The sequence below is a fragment of the Centrocercus urophasianus genome, unplaced genomic scaffold (assembly GCF_019232065.1).
Source record: "Centrocercus urophasianus isolate 14NV4802_14NV808 unplaced genomic scaffold, USGS_Curo_1.0 seq_19, whole genome shotgun sequence".
Taxonomy (NCBI): domain Eukaryota; kingdom Metazoa; phylum Chordata; class Aves; order Galliformes; family Phasianidae; genus Centrocercus; species Centrocercus urophasianus.
The window spans coordinates 10015898-10037523 of NW_024884744.1; the positions used below are offsets into that span (position 1 = coordinate 10015898).

General features: G+C 46.6%; 1 protein-coding gene across 4 annotated transcripts in view; it reads left to right on the top strand.

The window, feature by feature from the left end:
- Nucleotides 1–21626, top strand: part of LOC122161414 (interleukin 1 receptor accessory protein) — a 40098-nt gene that overhangs the window by 419 nt on the left and 18053 nt on the right. The window contains exons 1-3 of one of the 4 annotated variants that reach the window (XM_042820846.1): nt 11052–11232; nt 12472–12539; nt 21023–21308. In XM_042820846.1, coding sequence (XP_042676780.1) covers nt 11162–11232; nt 12472–12539; nt 21023–21308 — 425 coding nt within the window. In that variant the 5' untranslated portion in view covers nt 11052–11161. Of the gene's footprint in view, nt 1–11051; nt 11233–12471; nt 12540–21022; nt 21309–21626 lie in introns of those variants that run through there. The other 3 variants (XM_042820848.1, XM_042820849.1, XM_042820847.1) reach the window with 3 other exon arrangements.

Genomic DNA, 21626 nt, shown 5'->3' on the forward strand with positions numbered 1-21626 from the left:
TTTTTTTTTTTTTTTTTTTTTTTTTTTTTTTTTTTTTTTTTTTTTTTTTTCCTGGCAGTCCATCTTTTGACTGTGCCCTCTTTTGGATAAGCAGAACTGTCACTGAACTTACAGTTCCATACACAGAGATCAGAGTATTATTTATTAACCGTGCTGTGGAGAGTCCATATCTCACAATGTAGAAGGCCATTTATTACAGGTTGCTTTTGGCAGCTCCAGAAGATTTACGTGCTAAATTGTGTTCTGTGCAGGAGACGCTTCTCCTGCTTGCATGCGGAGAGCATCACTGCAGCCCAAAGACTTTGGTGCTGGGATGTGCCCTGATTTCTGCTCCCGTTGTCTGGTGAGCAGGGAGGGGGAGCTGAGGGTAAGATTGAGACCCAGATGTTCTGCTCACCTGGAAACAGATGTGGAGTTGTTCCTGTTGCTCGCAGCTCGTTCTCCATAAGAGCCTTCACTCTGTTTCTGAAAGGTGGTAGGGTGCAGGATAATGGTGAGTTTGGAGAATGGGGCTGTGAGGACTTGGGGTGATGGAAGCATTAAGTGTGAAGGTGGGAGCTGCTGCATGAAGGTAGAGCAGATTATGTTGCTGACACAGTGCCAGTGCCACTGTGCAAGCAGAGAGCAGGTGTCTATGCATGCAGCCCTGTGAATTTCTGTCAGTGTTACTGGATGTAGCTTGTTATCCAAGTGTCTGCATCTCAAGTGGGAAGAGCAGTGCTTACTCAGGTCTGTCATGCCTAATCCCTCCAAGAGCCTGTGCAAGAAAGCTTGTGTCTGAACACCTCTGGGCTCTCTCCTTGCAGATCTCAGTGCAGGTGCCCTGCATGTGAGCACTGCCCAGTGTGCAGTGGGGATGATCCCTAAGCAGGGCTGGGTTGGAGCAGTGCCTTGGGTCAGGTCAACCTGCTCTGAAGTGCCTGAAGGAATGTGTAGTTAAGAGAGGCTTAGGAGGTGGAATGGAGCCTAGAAATGTGGAGGGATGGAGAATGCCTCCATGGTGCAGTAGTGAGCTCTGAAATCTTTGTGTAGGAAGGAGGAGGCAAAGGGAGCTTTTCCCAGCCCTGTACCTTCAGAGCCAGCATCTGCCAGATGCCAGCAACAGGGATGAAGCGTTTTGCTCCTTCAGAACAAGAGACAAGACCATGTTCTTTTATGCCTTCCTCTCGCTTATTTTGTTTGGATTTTATATTGGCTATTTTGGCAGGCACTCGTCTCATATGTCTTCTCCCATCTGTCTCGAGTTCCCCACTGTTGTTGAATGTCCTCCCTGTACAGCAGGACTCTGACTTGCTAAAACTTGAGACAGAGATGGCTGCTGCAGCTGGCAGCGTGGCTGAGGGGTTCCCAGCTTGGCTCTCCTGCATCAGCAAGGTAGGCAGAAGATTGTAACCAGCGTGTGAGTGCACTCAGACCATTCACAGCATCCTTGCTGTGTGTCCCATCTTTCTTTTCATCATACAGCAACAGGGAATAAAAATAGAGGTACAGAAAAGCCGATATAAGCTGAAATCTGTGAGCAGCACTGCGTTATCTTGGAACTGAAACACTTTCTGCAGTGGAGCTCACAGTTCAGACATTGCTCTCCTTCCTCACACCACAGACCCTGGATGGTTGGCATACCCAGGAGCAGCACTCTGTACCCAGTGGGTGAGGTCTGGTGCTCCTCCAGCTGCAGGGCAGGAGGGAAGCAGAGCTTAGAGCTGTTTTCTACACTTGTGGGTGGGGGGTTTCCTTTTTTCTGCAGTTTGTGATGCTGTGTTCTGCTCTGCTGTCAGTAGAACGGATGGCTGAGATTGGGTCACTGCAAGACTGAGATTGGGTCACTGCAAAGCTTGAACAGAACTACTTCTTGTTTGGGAGGTATTTCAGGATTTCTCCTCCCTCCCTCTCTGATGCATTTACAAAGCAGAAGGCTCATCTCACGTTTCTCAGCCATCGTTTTGGGATGTGAAACGTACAAGCATTTTATAGAATCATAGAAACAGAATATCCCAAGTTGGAAAGGGCCCGTAAAGATCACTGAGGGGTCCAACTCATTGTAGGGTTCCTTAAAAATAGTTGCTGGTAAAATAAGATTTCTACTATGAGCAAAGAATCACATCTGTAGTCAGCCCCTTGTTAATTCAGCAGCTCTCAACTTCATCAAATAGGGGCTATCTCCCCAGGAATTCCTCTTGACAAAGGGTTTCCCTGGAGCCTGCAAGATTATCCAATTACAGTTTTAAGAAAATTGCAGCATGGATAGCTGGCTAAAGATAGAAGTCTGAGAGAGAGTGAGAGAAAGAGAAGGGATGTGTGAGAGAGCCTGAGCTTCACTTTCTTCTCATACCACTGAAGTGGGAAAAATTATATCTGTCCTTAACGTCTGATGTGGAAATATGTATGAAGGTAAGGTGTGCAATTGAATTCCCCCATGTGGAAAAAATGGCACTCATTGACATTCGTCAGCACTTGCTCAACGTGTATGGAGACCAACCAGTGAAAGTTTGACCCAGTGGGCAACATTTTCCTAGCAACTATGCTGACATAGCAGCCGGGGCACAGTGGGTCACCTCCACTGAAGCAGATTTTCACTAGTGCACATGCAGGCTCTTGTTCAGGGCTGGCAAAAATGCCCAGCTCTCGGTGGTAACTGTGTTGCAAAACAGTTTTGTAGCTGAGCATGTGCTCTATCTAACAGGCTTCTTTGTAGCTGTTGAAGTTTCCACTGAAATAAGTGGGAGGCATTACTTTCGGGGCAAAATTTGTGCTTTTCAGGCTCCTCATTTATATGAAAAACAGCACAGCCATACACTTGCACCAGCACTCCAGAAGTCTCTTCAGCTTGAGTAAGCAGAGGTGTTAGAAGAATTAGAAGAGGACTTAGGAAGTTTTAATACTCATCTCTAACCAGGAAAGCTGCTGTGTGGGTTGCTTGCTTCTCTTTGTTTTTCCTTCCTCCCGGTTTTGCTTAATCCCTTGCATTACTGGCATACAAGTGTAATGGAATACATCACCTCTCTTAGGCCTGATCCTGCCTCCTCCTGTGATATTTTCAGCTGTTCAGAGAATGATTCTCATCTGCTCAGCTAACGTTTGTGTAAGAGCTTGCAAAGCTGTGACCCAAATGTTTATCCTTAGAGCTGACAGGATGCTGCAGAGCCATTTAGCTATATATTGATAACAATTATGTCGCTTGCTGAGAAAGACATGATGTTTTCTTCTTGGAAGGAGTTTTCACTTTTTTACTTTTTCTGCCTATTGTTTGTGGTTGCAATTGCCTTTCTTTCTCATTTTACCTTTTGTCCTATGTGTAAATAATGAGCTATTTACAGTTAATCTGAGCGCAGGGGGATGAGACTTCTGGAGGGTGAAGAAGCTCCCATCTGTTTGATCTGCAGTAGCATTTTGGGGTTTGCCTTCCACTCGGAGAGAAGCCAGAACTTATCTCGCTCAATTTCATCTTTCCCTTGCAATATTTAAACTGGATTTTTTAATCATTTAAAAACAAACAGAAATGGAAATGGCTTTTCAAATGCCGCTTTGCCCTGTTCTTATCACAGCGTTTGATAAACCTGAACAGCTCTGTTGTATTCCTACGAAATGAGTTGAAATCTCACTACCAAATTCTATAGAAACAGGTGGGGCTTTATTCTGTAAAGGGATCTATTTTCCATGGTGGTATATTGTGTTTCTGTATATTCTGCCCGTGGGGCTCCCAGCCAAAGATGAGTTCTTCGAAGGGAACTGCTGCTTAACTACTTATTATTTAAGACAGACTCAAACTCAAGATTTCTGTGGTGGGTACTTGGTACATTTATCCCTATCAGCTCCGGTGGCTTCTGAGCTTGGGGAGTTAATCATTACTTTGCACTCAAGTCATCTTTCATCTCAGCATCTCTAAGCTTTTTAGGGACATTAAGATGCACAACTGTGGCGCAGGCAGGGGAGAGGCTGTTATAAATGTGGCTGGGGAAACGGAGGCACGGATTTCGGGAGCCTCTGCTAATGTGTTTGGTTCAGGAGACAGCCATTTGTATGCTGTCTGTGCCTGGTTATCAGGGAGGCTCTGCAGTTTTTCACATACTTCAGCTGGTGATGGATGCCTCTGTAGGTTCCGTGTAGATTAACCAGAGGCTCATATTGGTGCACTAATAGACTGCTTAAAACACTTCAGCCATGGGGACAAAGAGGAGCACAGTTCCGGGGGCAGGAATCCCAAATTCTGGTTATATTTTTTCTCCGCAGCAAGCTGTTACAAAAAGCAAACCTAACCAAAAAACAGAAGGAAAATAACCTCACCTCCATCCCAGCACAGTAACATCCAGGGCCCCACTGCACAAACTTGTTGATTCAAACTCTGGTAATCTGTACAAAATATTTACTCTGAAAGAGAGAGCTGTACAAATGCACTAATACAAGTAGATGTATTGGTTGCGTTGAGAAATAACTTTTCCTCCCCCTTCTCTGAGCACAGCCACCTCCCAGCCCTTATTAACCAGGAGGATCCAGATAATGGGAGGAAGAGCCTCCCTGGCAAGTTGGTTCCATTGAGTGGACCAGGTTGCGGATACTTTTGGGGTTGTTTTCCCCTTTGTAAGCCTTTTTTTCCTTACCTACCAGGTGCACCCAGGGAGGTGGTGGAGTCACCATCTCTGGAGGCATTCAAGAAATGTGGAGGTATGGCACTGAGGGACACGGTTAGTGGGCATGGTGTGATGGTTGGGCTACATGATCTTAGTGGTCTTTTCCAACCTCAGTGACTCTAATGATTTTATGACTGTAATGTCAACAAGTGTCAAAGAGTGAGAGGAAAACCCAACCCAGCTTTCCAAGGGCACTCAGCAATCACTTCCTTGCAGAGATGAACCAGGACTGGGGTCAGTACAGCTCTGAGACTTCCAGGGCACCAAAAATATGTTGGAAACTTCTCAGATTCTTGTCCCTTTGCAGCAGAGTTCTAACATATAGAGGTATTTCCTCTTGTTGCTGCTCGTTTGTAGCCTTTAGAAATGTCAGCAGTGCATATATTGCCTTTTGTTTGTCACACAGCTGGATCCCCTCATGAGATCCATCACACTCTCCACAAATAATTAATACTGATGACACCTCCAGCTTCCTGCTGCCTTTAGATCCCTTGCAGCCTTCCTGCTGTGTGGGCGCTGTGGGTCACAGAGCACACCTTGGAGGAGGCTTCTGGATGTGGAAATGCACCATGCTGTTGTTTGAAGGTTGAACAGAGAACTGTGTCCAAGGGAATCTGTGCAGGCAGAACCCAAGCAAGACCCCTGCAGAGGAGCATGTTCTTGTTTGTAGAAACTGCAGTTAGAGGCCTAAGCTGCAAACGTGGTACATGGGAAATGAGGAGGGTTGTCCCATTCTGTTTCTCTTCTGCTCCTTTGTTTCTGCCTGTATGAGGTTTGTTTCATTGCTTTGCAGAACGCAGCAATGCGGGAATGGAGAAGCAAGCTGCTCTGCTCATTGCCAGGAGGACAAGTGGGTGGTGGGAAGGCGGAGGCCTGGGGGGGGCTGTAAGGGCTGTAAGTGGGGTGCTACCAAGTATTCAGTTCCTTTGCTGTTCATTTTTCTGTTGCTTTAAGGTCTGCTGCAGACTGATGTATCAAGCACACTCCTGACCAGCCTGTATGAGCTGGGGAGGGAATTAAGGATCTTCATTCTTCTTCTTGTTTGTGGCTTTGTTTTGTTTTGTTTTGTTTTTTTTTCCCCTTATAAGGCTAAATGTGATTAAATTAACCTGATTAATAGAAATGCCAGGTGTGGAAATAATGTGTGGCCTCAATTTGTAAAAGAAAAGCTCAGCTGGCTTGCTTTTACCCTTGAACATCTTGCTCATCCCTAGATAACTGGGGTCACCTGAGGAAAGCCTTTCCTGGTGCTGTAGGTAGAGATCAAATCTTTTTTCTGGCAGCAGCATGGGTAAGCCTGTCTGCAGCGTTGAGGCATTGCAAACTGCAAGGGAGTTATGCAGTGATTGCCCAATAAAAGGGCACTTGGGAAGGGAAGTGAGGCAGTGTGATGCTGTGCTGTAAGGTGCTGGGGCCTTTGTTTGCTGTGTGTGGCAATGAGATGCAAAGGAGGCTGGAGCAGAACAGCCATCCCACATTAATGAGCGATATAGGAGAATAAGACAAAGTGAAAGCCAATATGTGTTTAGCAGTAAGTGCTTGAACTTAGGGAGAGAGCATTTTTTTTTTTTTTTTTATATTGAGAGTTTGATGCAGCAAGTGCTCAGCAGAGTCTGTGCAGTGCCTGTTGTGGAGGGGCTGTGTGGAAGCACTTACTGTGCTTAGGACATGGTCTGCCTGGGAAAGCTGCTTCGAGTCCAGGAGACCTAACCTGTTCCTGTGGGAGGCAGTCAGTCCAGATGCTGACCTTGCCCAAGTCTGGGCTGTGCTCTGGGTTTTGGATTGGATGAGCTTAGGATTCTTATAGTGCACTCTGTTAGGTGATGTGGTTGTGCTGCTGTATCTATGTGGAGAGAGGGATATCCTCTTAGGAAAGGCAGTGGAGCTGCCTACATCTAAAAGCCATTAAAAAAGTGAAAGGGAAGAATGTGTAAACTTAATGTTAATTCTCAGATTTCTCCAGATCCTACTTGAGAGCCTGTGAGGGCCTTTCCAGCGAGGGATGAAATTCACTCTGGATTCCTTAAGCTCCTTCAGGTCTGTAAGCCATGTTGGTTGAAGTTTTCTGTTTTTATTCTGTACGAGGACTTTTTTTGCTGGTTTATTTTCTGCTGGGGCAGTCCAAGGGTATTTCTCAGCACTCTTCTTTCACAGTAATACTGCCATCCAAAATAGAAGCATTGTGTCTGGCTTCACGGAAGGTCTCAGCTCTCTTTGAAGCTCTGTTGGAAGCTTTTTCAATCCCTGGCTTTTTAGACTTTAAAAAATAGAATATCTTGGCTGGATACCTCTTGCTCGAGCACAGAAGTGCTCTTGTATGTTGGTGTTTGAACTGTTCCATGGCCTGCATGCGTGCATTAGTAATGTGTGCTGTTTGATTTCATAGCCATGGTTCTGCTTGTCCATCTTCAGCTTCCTGCACGTATCTCTGGGTGACAGTCACAGCTGTTTGCCTTGTCCAGGTGTGCATGTATTTCAGAGAGGTGACGGGTTGTTGAGCTGGTTTATTTTAAATGTATGAGGTATGGTGTGCTCTGCCTGCTAAGCAGCTGCCAGAGTCTGATTGGTAGCAGCCTGAGCTCCAGCAGAGCAGCGTGCAGAATCTGCAACATTTCTGCTTTATTGAGCCCTGAGAGGACTCTGTGAGGACTGAAAAGAGGGCTCACTGCCTTTCCTCAGATGGACCTTCAAGCCCCTTCCACTCCACTTCTGTAGGTCGCTTTCTTTTCCCTTTTTTCTCTTAAGGGAGGAAAAACAGCCACTTCCTCAGAATTGTGCCTGTTGACTTTAACTCTCTTGAGCCAAAAGGACACCAGGTAGCTATATGTCAATAAAAGTTCACAGGTTCTCTGGTCATTCTCCATCCCTCTGTGACCCTTAGAGTCATGCACCCGTTTTCCATTTAATCCCTAGGCAAGTATGTTTATCGTCAGTAAAAGCAGAAGCTTTCTTCTCTTTAGACGTTTCCTGAGGCTACATCTTTCTTCAAGGGTTATACTTAAAAGCAAGCTGAAACTCTGAAAGGTCTGTGTCTCCTCAAACAGAAGGGCATGAGGATGATGTGCAGGAGAAAACAAAACCTGACCTTCCCCTTGGATGCCTCCCACTTGGCTTTTGGCAGGAAGCTCCAGCTTAGAACTGCAGAATCCTAAGACTCTCTAAGACTCTAAGATCTGTAAGACCATCTAGTCCAATTGCCAACCCATGCCCACCGTACCCACTGACCACATCCCTCAGTGCCACATCTCCACACTTCTTGAACACCTCCAGGCACGGTGACTCCACCACCTCCCTGGGCAGCCTGTGCCTGACCTTTCTTTCTGGGAAGAAATTTTTCCTAGTATCTCTAATAATTCACCATTGTGCTGGCTGCCCTGCATTGCAGCCCCATGACGTCACTGGAAGAAGTCACATGAGGCTCCTGTGAGTAACAGCACAGCATGACTTATGAGGATGTGGCTATCTGGAATCCCAGGTGGGATATGAGCAGCAGGTGTCTGACAGACCTGCTGGTCATCACCTTGATGTAGTGTCCCCAGCTGGGGCTGGAAGCTGGCTGAAGTTCAGTGCCATGTTGCATTCTTGGGAGGAATTTCCACAAGGATTGGCAGATCCACAGCAGGGGAAGCTTTGCTCTGGGCAGGGACAGGGGTGCAGCAAAAGTGATGCTCAGTGCCCCAGTAGCCTGAGGAGGAGTGCTGGGGGCAGCGGGAGCTGTGTGAGTCTCAGCTAAGTGGCACCAAGATTTATGCTACAGTAATTCCTCTTATTATTTGACTTGGTCCTGCATGGTCTGAAAAGCAAGAGTGTTTCCTGGAAGGCTGAAGGGCCTTTTCCCACTTAGTGGTTGGTTTTTTTTTTTTTTTTCCTCATTGCTTTTCTCTGACTGCCCTTTGTCTGCCTTTGGGATTCTTTAAATATGCTTTGGCAATGCATTATCTTCCTCAGCAAGTGTGTCAAGCTGCCTTTTCCAGCACAGTGTGGGGATGCAGCAACCGAGAGCACATGGTACCAAGGAACAGAGGAGCTGTGCCTCTCTCCTGTGTACTGCCTGGTTTTGCAGCAAATCACTGCACACTCAACTTGCCTGCTAGCAGAGTAAGCAGAGCTCTTGCTGTGCATGCTTTGAAGCCCTGGTAGCATCTGACCAGAATCTTTTCTGTCCCATGCGTATGTAGTTCAGAAGCAAAGCGTCTCCAAAGTCAGTGTCAGCCAATGTCTTCCTGTGTCAGCATCCGTTTTCTTAGAGCCAGCCCTGTGCTCTTGAATCCCTCTTGACTTAGAGGGGCTTAACAAAAAATTTCCTGCAGAAAATAATATATAACCCCATTCAAATAGCCAGAGCAGGCTTTATGCTTTCCTCTTCCTGCGACTGCTTTATTTTAAATGCCCTTTCAGCCAGAGCACTTAGTGACGATGTTTTGAAGGGCGCCTTTGTTCTGCATGCAGAAATGTGACTCTGGTGAGCAGCGGAAAACCTGTCAGAGCTCTCCAGGTGCCCGTGGTTTGAAGGGACAAAGGCAGTTTCTTGTGAATCGTGACATTGTTCTGTAGGATTAGTACGGTTGTCTTTGAGAATGGGTGTACAGTGGCTGCTTTGAGAGCAGCTCTCTTAATTAATTGTTTGATACCGATCTTGTTTCTTTTGTTATTTCTTGGAAAGCACTGAGGTTTTACCGAGTCCATGCTGCTAAGGGTAATAGGAAGGTTATTTGAACCAAAGATTCCTTGTGTGGAAATAGCCATGTTTTCTGTGTCATCAGGCCTGTTCTTAGCCAGTATCAAATGCAACCTAAATCTTTCCACCACCTCAACCATTGGGAACAGGAGACCTTGCCATGTCTGCATTCCCCTCACTCCTTTCTTTGCTCTCTGGTAAATGCGAGGTGAAAGTTGGATGAAGAAAGTGATCAGAGACAAAAAGAAAACAAATCCAAAACAAAATGAAAACATCAAGTAAGTTCCTCAAGAGCTCTATTAATGGCAGTGATGACTTGTTTTCCCCAATTGCTCTATGAATTATTATTAAAATGTTAATTTATGGAGGCATTAAGAACACTTCAGAGTGTATTGGTCTCCTGAGAAGCTCCTGGATCGCTGGCGATGTATCTGAGCTCTCCAGCCTTCTCCTGGCAGCTCTGATTACCTGCTGCCTGCTTGTGTGTGATCTCTGAGCCATGTGCTCCTCTGCTCACTGAATTTTTCCTGGCTGTGTTTGGCGTTTGCTTTGTGTGTGGTTTCTCTGCTGACTAGGGGAGGGTCTGTGGCCTTGATAGGTAGATGTGGCTGGGGGAGCCCTTCCTATGCAGGTTGGGGGCTCTCCAGCCTCTGACTCCTCCGATTGCAGCCAGAGATGACGATGTTGCAGCCAGTTAACTGGGCAGCGATTGTGTCATGTACTGGCAGAACTACAACATGTTCTCTGGTGTCATGAAACAAAAAAGCAGGTTGCTGGAAAAGGCAGAGAAAACTCTCTTCTGTTCCTGGTAAGAGCGGGTGAGTTATTGTGCTGTGGCATCATGTTCTTCCAGTGTTGCAAAATCCACCTCCATCTGCAACGGAATGGCTGCAATGTTCTTCTTCCTGGTGATGCTGACGGAGTCGCATCCTTCTGGGGAAATGTGACCACAGGACTGTCCTGGGAACACGTTTTTGGGGCAAATCACAGATTTTTTCCTATTTGTATTTCATCATCACAGTGCTGGTGGCATTGAGGGATCTCAGCCCCTTCTGCTGCCCTTCCCACCCTTGAGAGCTGTCAGAGAAGCCAAGGAGCTCCTTCCACTAATAGGGGAATCACTAATAGGGGAACCACTGTGATCTGACAAGCTCTATATTTCTCCTCACTGAGACGATCTGCTCTGGAGAGGCTGGACTGAACCAGAAGTAAATCCTGATGTTTATATCTGGATAGAGCAAGAACCAAGAACTGCCCCCACAACATGGGGATTTTAGGTATCTTGCCTGGGGGACTGAAGCCCCACTGGTTCTGAGACTGCTGAAAGGAGTGTACTCTTTGGAGCAGTTAATGGAGGTAAATATTAGCTCACCACAGAGCTTGGGTATCACTGAGTGAAATGGAGTTTATTTTGGCCTCAGGCCACGTGAATGGCCTTGATGTAAATGAGAGGAACTCCAAAGTCAGGGCTGAGTTCAGACACATTTGTACAAAAAGAAGGACGGAAAAAGTGGAAAAGAAGGTTAAGTTAGGACACACTGTTCATTAATCTAATGGCAAATGGAGAATGAACCATGAGATATCTGTTAAGGAAATGATTTCCCCTCCCCTCCCGGTCTTTACTGCCTCTGTTTCAGCATCTCAATTCCCAAAAGTTACTGAAATACCATTAAAGGTGCAGCACACTGGTTCTTTCTCCCCAGTCTGACGACAGAAAGATGTTTTATCTTTCCTAGAGTCTTCCAAAGGATGGATGCCCTTCATCTTCATTCCTCCCTATGGATGCTTCCTATGTGTTGGTGGTTATAGGTGGCAGCAGTGAAGGCCACTTGAGTTTGGATGAAGAAAGAAGAGGATGACCAGCTCCCAGCTGCTTCCATCCCTGCTACCTATAGAGTTCAAGTGCAGCCTGCTGAGTGGGGAAAAGTAGGCTTGCTTCAGATTCCCTTTGTCTCTTAGAGATGAGCCCAACCCAGGGGAAAATTGTACAAATGATTTTTTAATTCGTTGGAAAGGAAGGATGAAATAACTGCTGCTGAGCTTTGAGTGGTCTACACACTCCATTCTTGTTAGTACGAGCAATCTGTGCGATCTTAGCTGCTCTCTGCCTCTGCTTGAGGTCCTTCTCCATAATGTGTGTGGTATACAAAGGCTTGTGAGGAACATGTTTAAGGGTAGCTTCACACCTTGCAGCTGGTTCCCTGTCAGGAGCATGATTCTGTCAGTGGCACTGTGCTCATTACTGCACTGCCTGACTGAGCTTAGCTGTTTCAGGTTCATCCTTTTAACCATGTACGGTCCCTTTGTAATCCAATGGTACTTTGCTCCACTAATGAGAGCATCTAGTACGTCAACTTTCATGAGTAGCAGCTTAAGTTGCATCTCTAGAAACGCAGGGAAGCTTTAATTCTAATGAGTGAGCAGCTCCGAGAGCTGAATGCCAAATTCCAGAGCACGTGGCAAGTGGAATTGGCAGCGTACGTTTATCTCAAATTACAGGGAACTGTACTCTGCAGCAGGAGCTGGAAAGCTGGGGATTTTCTGCTTGCCTTTGGGTGCTGCACTACAAGCACAAATGTTGGTTCAGGTCACTGCCGAAGCGCATGTTGAGTCTGGGACTCATTGCTCGTACCCAGGAAGCATTGGATGGGGAATGATGTGCAGTCTCATCCTGGGGGCTCCCTGCAGGGCTGGGGCCATGCAGCTGGTATGGTGTAGGCGTTGGTTACATAGAGCTGTGTTTGGTGCAAATGTACTTCAGCACTTCCTGTGCTTTCTCTGAACAGTGAGCATGTGCACTGGCAGAATGAGGTCTCAGCATAGGACCTCTCTTTTTGGAGTCAAAGCTTAAGATTTATACCCTGCTGTGTGTATCAGGCAACAGCAAACTTACGGCTCGTGCTCTGTTCCAGTGACTTGAATTAGTGAGCTTGGAGTTCTCTTCTGAACTGTGACCTCCTGGGCTGCCGGAGGCAGGACAACACTGCTATGAATTTCTTAACGAAATATAGAAAAACAAACATGAACAACAAAAAGTACAAGAACTAAAAGATCTATGAGTGGGTGGAAGAATAAACACACATGCTCAGATTTTTTTTTTTTTTTTTAAATGCCTGCAGAGTTGAAATGTTGTGAAATAACCAGAGCCCTTGGTGTGCTTTGCAGGATGAAGATGATCGGTGCTGTGCTGCTGGTGACGCTGCTGTGTGTGGTGCCCCTGGGCAGCGGCTCTGGTGAGTGCTCGCATGGCTTGTTTGCAGGGCTGAGGGTGGTGTAGGAAAACTGGCTGCAGCCCTTTGGAGTGTTTGTGTGGTTCCTAGGTGAAATGGCTGTGTGTAGAGTGCTTTGGCAAAATGCACATACACATGGGTTGGCTGCAGGGGTTGTGTAAGGCTCACACGCAGTGGCTGTGAGCACAGCGTAAATGGGTACGTAAGCAAACAGCAGCCAGCCCAGCCTCCGAGTAACGGTGCTTTGCAAATCTGAGCCCTCTGCTTGGTCAGCATTGTCATTCCCAGTCTGGAAGGGACAAAACCAGGCATGTGACAGCACCTTGTCACCGAGATACAGGCAGGACCTGGGTTCGAACCTAAAATTCGCTGTTCCTGCGTGGCTCTGGAGGGGGCTGAAGTTCTGGCTCTCAGCTTCTGACTCATGCCTCAGCAACGTGAGGGGAAAGGGGAACTTCTTGGGTAAGAGGAGCTCTTGCAGCCGTCTCACTGAGTCACTTTCCTGACAGGAAATATGCTGTCATGCTCGCGGCTCCCCTGGCACGCAGTCAGCCGGGCGCTGGTGAAGAGGCAGATTGTGTGTGCCTCAGCTCTGGGCTTCCTCCTCGGGGGAGGAAGGAGACAGCACGATCTGCAGAAGGCAAGGGGGAGGGAGGGGAGAAGGAACAAGCCGTGGCTTTGAGGGAACAAGGTTCAGAAAGAACCCTGGGGTTTTAACGGGCCCCACTGCAGCACTGGCAAAGGAGCAGATAAAACACCCTGTGCTGATAAACAGTTATTGGATGATTATAATCTTGTACATTCCTGAATGATTAGGGATGATTTCATAGTAGGTACTGCTGTGCAGAGGCTGAAGGCTTTTCTCTCTGGCTTACCTTAGGACTACAGGCCTGGGTCAGCTGCAGTCGTCAGTAGGGTTAGAGCCCTTGTAGAGTGTTACAAGGACGTAAGCATCAAAGGGTGATGCATGGGACATGTCCAGTTAAAGCACATTCCTTCAGCAAATCCACCATAGTGTTCATGTTTAATTTTCTGGAGGTCTGTGAATGGTGCAGAGTCCCCTTCTTCTTTGCATGTGTCTTAAACCACTTTGGGCTGTCAAAATGTGCACTGCTTCTGCTATTGGGCTTGCAGGACTCACTGTTTGGATGGAGGGCAGCCCTCTGTTATGCTATGTGGCTTGAAGCTGAAGCCCATTTCACCCTTGCAAAGCCACAAATAGTCTGTGGGAGGCTGGATGTACTCTGATAACAGTACAGCATTTGAGCTGTTTTATTCTTGGGGCCAGAGTAGTAGAATTTCAAGAGGGAACATGAGCTGGTATCCAAGCACTGCATAGCTGCAGGTGGGGCACTCATACCATGGCACTGCCTTCCTGGAATATTTAAGGTACATTCTGATGAAGCTTTTCAGGTACTGCGGTGCCCATCTTCAGGATGCTGTAGTGAATAGGAGCTGTCTGTGTGTGTATGGGTATGAACCATGCCTTGGCACCTCTGCAGGCTCAATTAGCATGGAGCTGAGCCCCAGCTAATGATGTGTATTAGGTTTGTTCCAGGGCATGATCTGCTTGGGAAAAATGGAAGGTAGGGAAGGTAATGACACAGTCTGGGCTAGAAACATCCTGAGAAGAGAAGGAAAGGTTTTATTGCTTCAGCTGGATGCCCAAGCCTGCTGCTTGCTCATGATGGGCGCATCTCTTCTGGTCTTTAAAGTATGTATGGTCTGCAATGCCTGGGTTTGAGTTCCTTAAATGTGATCTTTGGGATGCTTTGCAATGTTATTCAGGGTCTTCTGCTTTTCTTGTAGTAGATCTCTGTGCTTGTGTTGCAGTACGCTTAATGACCCAGGTGTTTTGATAGCCGAAGAAAGGGTGGGAAAACCCAGTAAACCAAATTTCGGTTTTGTAATGACTTCTTTGACATCATCATTGTGATGCAGATACACATTGGTTTTACATCTCTCTTTAAGCCAGTTGAAAAGCAAAACAGCCAGCATGAATATAAAATAATGTTACCCCTTTGTTCTCTTACACAGCTGGCCCATGTTAGATACTGACTTAACAGATAACTGGCGTGCATATTTAATCCTTCAGTGCCAGGAAGCAACCCCTTGCATAGGAAATTCCTCAAAAGCTGCTCTAGGGTTGTCAGGCAGGCTGCATGGCAGGGTGAGCCCAGCATGGGGTCAAATCCTGCATAGGCTGTGATGCCTGCAGCCATGGCTTTGTGCAGCCAGCATCCTTGTTCTGGCTTGGGAGGTCGATGCTGCCTCCTGCACCAGCTCTTGAGCTCCCATTTCTGCACTGAGCAGTTACTAGTGGCCAGGGGAAATTTGCAGATTAATAAATTACTGTCTGTAAAACACTTTGAAGATGGAAAGCGCTGTGCAGCTCCTCAGGATTATTACTATATCGCTCTTATTCTACTGATGAGGTTCCAGTGGCCTTATTTTCCTTATGATTTGTGACAGCCCCAGAAGCTGAGGAGCTTATTTTAGTGTGTAGAGTCAAAAGAAAAATAGATTAAACTGCATTATTGTCTTCTAAAGAGACTAAATCCCTCTCCCACCATCTTCTCCTGGGATTTCCTGACTTCCTCCTACTCTTCCATCTCAGCTTCTAGCTGTCCTAATTCAGGAGGTGATTTTATAACCATGCATACCAGTTTGAGTTACTGCAGTTATGGATTTTTATGGTACCTGTGTGCATGAAGTGGTGTGATGCTGAGGTTGCATGGCCCTGAAGTGGAGGCAAATGCTGTGAAACAGAGGTGTGCAGGGTAAGGGCGCATAGCATCAGCCTTCATCCTCCCCCTGCACAGCCTGAGCCATGTCAGGAGAGTGGAGAAAAGCTTGCTTCTGCTTGGCTGCAGGGGGGTGGTGAGGGGCAAATCTTGTGCAAGTGGCTCACTTTACATTCTGCACAATGTGCAAAATCTGTGGAAGAAAAGAGGGGACTCATTTGGGGAGTGTCACTAGGATGGTGTTCAATAGTCACTTTTGCACTGATGGTGTGGTATCTTTTACCCTGGCTCAATGCTATAATGAGGCTGCACAGCTTTAATTCCATGAGTCCATGGCAGAGCTAGGAGCTGGGCCTGGACCTGAAGTCCCAGGCGTGTGGAAGACCCCCTACCAGCTCAGATCCAGCTTTGTCATGGCACTAATAAACATGCAGACACCTCTTTGTGCTGCTTTTCCTATGGATACCTTTGCAACAGGCTGTCCTGTTTCCTCTCTCTCTTCCTCTGCTTTACGCAGCAATTCCCTGAATGAAGTGAGATGGAAAGTAGCTATTTGCCTCTCCTTCAGGCTTTGAAGCAGTTCATACCCTACCTTCATTGTTTTGATCTCGTGGGTTTCCTCCAGGAAAACATGTCAAGCTTGCTAGAGAAAGCCAAATGCTTTGTTTTTTTTTTTGTATTCAGTTGCTGGAGGTAACCAAAATACTCTGCCACATTCAGTAAGCACAGCTTTAATCACAGGTAGGGCAGGCATAGAGCTGCTGTGCAGGAGATTTAAAACAAACAACAGCTACTCCTCTGTGTTACAGACTGTGCATGGCTGGGTCAGGATGCTCCAATTCAGGAGCAGTGGGCTCCATTATGGGTTGATCACTTCTCTTTGAGCTAGGCTTTCAGAATCTAAAGTGAAACATGCTGTGTAAGTGCTTTTGGACAACTTGAATAGTATATTCCAAGGAGTTTTTTTTTTTTAAATTTATTTTATTTCCTTTTTCCTTTCTTGTCTGTTCTGCCTATTGAAATGATAACCATTCGGAGAAAGATGCTGCTCCATCCTCAGCACCCTCTGGAGATGCTTCCATGAGGGCACCACAGCAGTGCCAGATGAGCACTGGGAGATGTGGTTAACGTGAGCCCTTCCAATTCCCACTGATTTCAGTGCGTTTGGATCTGCTTGGGGAGATCAGTCATTTGCTGTGCTCTGCGCCACCCTCCCTCCGCTACGTTGCACCATCAGGTGGGGTACGAGCCAAGTGGGAGTCACTTTCCTGCTATGCCACTGTGTTTCTCAGCTGCGGAACCCCCCTCTATAGCAGAGAGTGCCGCTGTGCGATGCTCTTGTGCAGGATGCGTGTGTGAAAGCAGAACTGCAGACCCAGTGGAGATGTGGGTGCTCCTGGCACTGGTGTGCATAGAAAGAGCTCCCACGCGTGGCAGCTGGCCACAGCTGGCACCGCCAGTGCTCTCAGAGTAGCTCCTCCATTCAGCCTGACTTCCTCTGCTTCCCACTCACTGCAAACTGCTGTGCGCCTGAAAGAGGGTGGGGGAGGCTTTTTTTTTTTTTTTTTTTTTAAGGTGGCAATGATTAATTCTCAGTTAATTGCTTTCCTGGGCCAGCTTTCTGCCTCATTGATGCTGACGCTTGTGTCAAGCTAACTGCTGGTTTGGCTGCCCTCCACGCGCGGAGGTGAGAATGGATCAGCTTTGCCTAAAGATAGTACTGCAGAAGAAGGCAGAAAGCTGTAGGGTGCTGCAGCCCCATCCTTTATTCCTGTGAGGGGAAGAGCATCTCCCAAGTGGCAGCCCTGCTCTGCACGTTGGGCTGGCCCCCTCCTGCAGATTAGAGACTGATTTGGCAAGTGGCAGAGTAATTAGTGTGGGCATGATGGATGCCCTGTCATCAGAGTGGTTCTTTACAACTTCTGTGAAGAAATAACTAGTGGAAGCCTTTTGTTCATAGCCCCAGGGAAGGGGAAGGGAGAGATGGGGTGGAGGTGGTGTGAAGCTGGTAAAGTTCATTGCTGGAGAATTTTCCTTTAAATGGAGGTGCTGTGAGTATACTTGAAATGACTGCGTAGAACTGCTGAACAGGGAAAAGGAATAGCACTTCTTGGTGTGGTTTTACTCTCCTTTTGTTATTTTTTGTTTTTATTCGCATGTTCAGTAGTCTGTGTCACCTTGAAAATCCAAATAATTGCACTGATTTTGTGTTCTAATAGGTGCTGCAGATGCATCTCAGAAGGCAGCATTTCAGATGGGTGCTTTCAGTTCCGTTCCCAAGGAGTGAATGGCTGCAGTAAATTAAGGGTTGGAAAGGTTTCCAAAAGTGTGCTCACTTCTATGCAGCCAAGCAACATCATTAGTTTTCTCTCCTTTCATTTTCTGCTTTGCATCTGGAGAAGCTGCTTTCTTTGGCTTCTGGAGAGGAGTCTGTTTTGGGATGCCTGATGTTTAAGCAGCAGATTCAGAAGTGGGACAGCTCAGTTTCTCTAACAGGAGAAGCTGCTGTACAGCAGTAGATACATCCCATGAGCATGAGCTGAAACACAGCCCAAGCAAGGAAGATATTTGGAGCTAACTTCTCATTCACCTGCAAGTGCACCCATCACTTTGCTGGGTTTCCATTTGTCAAGTGAAGCTCTGAAGTCAGCGTGAGTGCTGCTCCCACTTGATTTTATCAGGAGCTGCTCTTAACCCCAGCAGTTTAGTATAGTGTAGGAAATGTTTTAAGAGAGAAGAAACTCGCTTCCTAGATCTAGCTAGTAAGGATAAGTGTGAATGGGTGCAAACTGACACAGCAGTGTTCGAGTTCAGGCTGCTTCCAATAACTAGAGCTGAGTTCTTTTATATTTCCTGCATGTTCTTTTCATGATGCCCTCTTGAATACCATTACTAGAGTCAGGATCTATCAGTATATGTATGTGTATGTATCAGCGTATGAATGTATGTTTATCAGTAAGAGCTGAGGTACAGTGTGATGTCCTGACATTTTGAGCTGCCTCCAGTGTTGACTGACCTCCAAGCATCTGCATACTGTATAAGCAGCAAACAGGTTCTGAATCTCCATTGTGGGTTAAACAGTGGATAGGGTGTGAAACATTAGGGTGCCCCAAAATGGAAATGCCAGTACTACTGACAGCATGGCACAGGGAGGAGGGAAGTTGTGTGGAGCACCACAACTTGTAGCCTTGGTCTGCATGTGAAGGAGGTCTCACTCAGCCTGTGCTGTTTGATATTGCTGCTGTGAGCAATGCGTGATGGCACTGCTCTGTGAGGGCAGTGCTGCAGGGCACACCTAAACATGACCTGCGTGGTGTGATGGAATCCCTGAGGTCATTTGAATCGGCCAAAAATCCCTTTGTGCCACTCTTACAGTAAAGGACAACAGATTTTTTCCTCTCTCAACTGAAAAAAACAAGGCCCATACGATGATGTATTTTTTCCTTCCCCTGCATTACTCAAAAGCAATGTATTTTATTTTCGTTTACTCATTCAGTTAGAACGGGTAAGTAGCTTTACAATGCTGATTTATGAACTCTTGCAAAACATAAGAGCTGGTCACGATTGCAAAATTCATTGATCTTTACTCCACGAATTTCAGTACTGTAATTTTTTTATATAGTTTCCTTCCTCTCCAGCCTTGCCTTTTGAAGTAATGAGGACAATTTTCCATTTTGCAGCCCATGAGGACACTGCAAAGTCAGGTGCAGGAAAGAGAACCCCGTGACCTGATGTACAGTCCCAGGTCTGCAGGGAGACCTCGTTCCTTTTGAAGGGAGAGGCTTTTTGTATGAAAACAAATGTGAATGGTAATGAAAGCTTTGTCCTGCAATTGGCAGACAGTCAGTGGCAGGCTCATTTGTCTTGTTTACTGCTCCGTGGAAGCTTGACCTAAAACAGCAGCTTAACCAGCGAGATCCAGCATACTGGTTCCAGTTGGTTTCCAGGTTGTTTTCTACTGTGGTGGAGATGGGTGACCATGCATGGTCTAAGGCTTCCAATGCTCATTTTGGTCTCTCAAAATGATTCTTGTCTCTGGCTGCAATAGCTGCGATCCTGCCTGGTGTTTAGTTTTGAAAGAAGTACCTGTGTGTTAGAGGTGATGGGTTATGGCACTCTCCAGTGCTTGGGGTTTGGGTTTCCTAATACCTGGGCTCTCGTTAGTCTCACCACCTCCTGCCAGCCCGTTTTGCTCTTTGTCCAAACACCCCAGGAGGAGCAGTGCAGTTTGCATTTACATGATGTATGAAACAGCCAGAAAACATTTCTATTCTTATTGGCCCAGATTTTGCCTCCCCATGACTAACCATCACTGAGCCACGAGTTAGTGGAGCTGCCTTAAAGCGCTGTGGGGCTGTCTTCTCAAAGGTTCCTCTCTTTGCTTTTTTTTTTTTTTTTAATTAACTATGAATTTGGGGCCAAGCTACATCCCACTGTCTATTTAAGGAAGATAAAATGCCAGAAATCCTGCTTTGGGCCTGTGAAGTCAGTTCAGAAGAATTGGGCTCAAAGAGCATATTGTATTCTGTTTTTTCCTCTCTGTCCAAGTTCCTCTAATATCTGTGAACTAGAGAAGCTTTGCAGTGCTGACTCTGAGGTGGATGCTGTGTGCTGCAATGCCTGTCCTGGGGCAGCTGCAGGCAGCACCCCTATCTGTTGGACTCATTTAGGACTCTTGAGATGTCAGGCTGCCCTGACATCTAATGCTTCCTGGCTGCTGCAGGGAGTGCGAGGGCAGCACGCTGTGCATTCTCTGCCCTGGCAGCATGGACAGTGAAGGCTGCTCTCAGGTTAGCTGGCGCCTTGTTTTGCTTGCTCTGTGTCTCTTTGTGACAGGGCATCCTTCTAGGTGGGAGGAATATGGTGAAAAGGAGCTTATGGAGGATAAACGGATGGCGAGTGTGCTGTTTGTCCTGATCCTGTTCACTGGAAGCAATAAATAAAAAAAAAAAAAACCCTAAGAAAAAAATCACCTTAGAGCTGCTTTTTATTGCTGCTTAATTTCTGTCAGTCTGAGTCTGCCTGGAGCTGTGCTGATCCTTGTGGATGGTACTTGGGGGATGCACCGGGAGCTGTTTTGTGATCCCCAAGTGAACTTCCTGCTGTCTCCTCATCGCTGGCTCCCCAGCTCCCTCACGCTCCCTTCCTAGACTTTGCAATAAAGAGTCACTATGTGTCACTTGGTAGTGTTTGTACTCAGCATAACATGCGAAGAGGTCACACAAATCCACAGCAGAAAAGATAGTCCTCATTCCTAGCTGCCTTAGTCCAGGTTTCTCTTGCAGGGCAATGGTCCCTATCTCTACGGACAGGATTAACATCTGCAGTGTTCAGTTTTCTCTAGTTCAGGCACCTCTGTTCAAACAGACACCTCTGGGATTGTTTTCACCCACAGCTTATCTTCCCATTGCAGTAATGTTTAAGGTTGAGCTTTCCTGGAGCTCTCCGGGAAGCCTGGTAACAACAGTATCCTGCCATATCTATCTGCCATCAGGACAATACATCGTGAGAATCAGGAAAGTATAGGAAATGTATGAAGGAAGGTAGATGTTTACAGCTTCTCAAGAGCTGAACACTATATTCTTGATGTGCTTTGTGAAAGCCAAGTTTGCTTTCACCTGAAAAAAATGGATTTTTCTGCCTCTCATTTTGGTGGAGGACCAAGGATGTAGGGAGTGGGTGCAGAACTGTTTTTCTTCTGTAGCTTTGCAAGCTGAGGCACTTTGTTCTTTGTGGTTGTAGAACGTTGTGATGACTGGGGTGTGGATACCATGAAACAGATCCAGATTTACGATGGGGAACCCGCCAAGATCAAATGCCCACTTTTTGAGACCTTCTTGAAGTACAACTACAGCACAGCTCATTCTGCTGGCCTAACCCTGATCTGGTACAGGATTGGGCAGGACCGAGATCTGGAGGAGCCTATTAACTTTCGTCTCCCGGATAACCGCATCAGTAAGGAGAAAGACACCCTTTGGTTCTGGCCCGCTCTCCTCAATGACACTGGGAATTACACGTGCATGCTCAGGTAGGTTGTGTGGCACAGCCTCTGTAATCGCAGGACTTTTGTGGAAGCACGAGGGCCGTGCTGTTAGTGGTGGATCTTTCTGTAGAGAGAAGAGTGTTTATATAAGCATTAATGGGAAAAGAATGTTAGGATTATAAGGCCACTCAGCACTGAGCCAATTTACATTGTAATAATGCCTGGAGCCTTGCAAGCATTAATGAACATGCCTCTTCTTACTAACTACAAGTGTCCCTGAAAGTATTATTGCTGAGCCCGTGGCAAAATCCATAGGCACTCACCATTAAGAAGTGATCTGTATGTCTAGAGTAAAAATAGCTT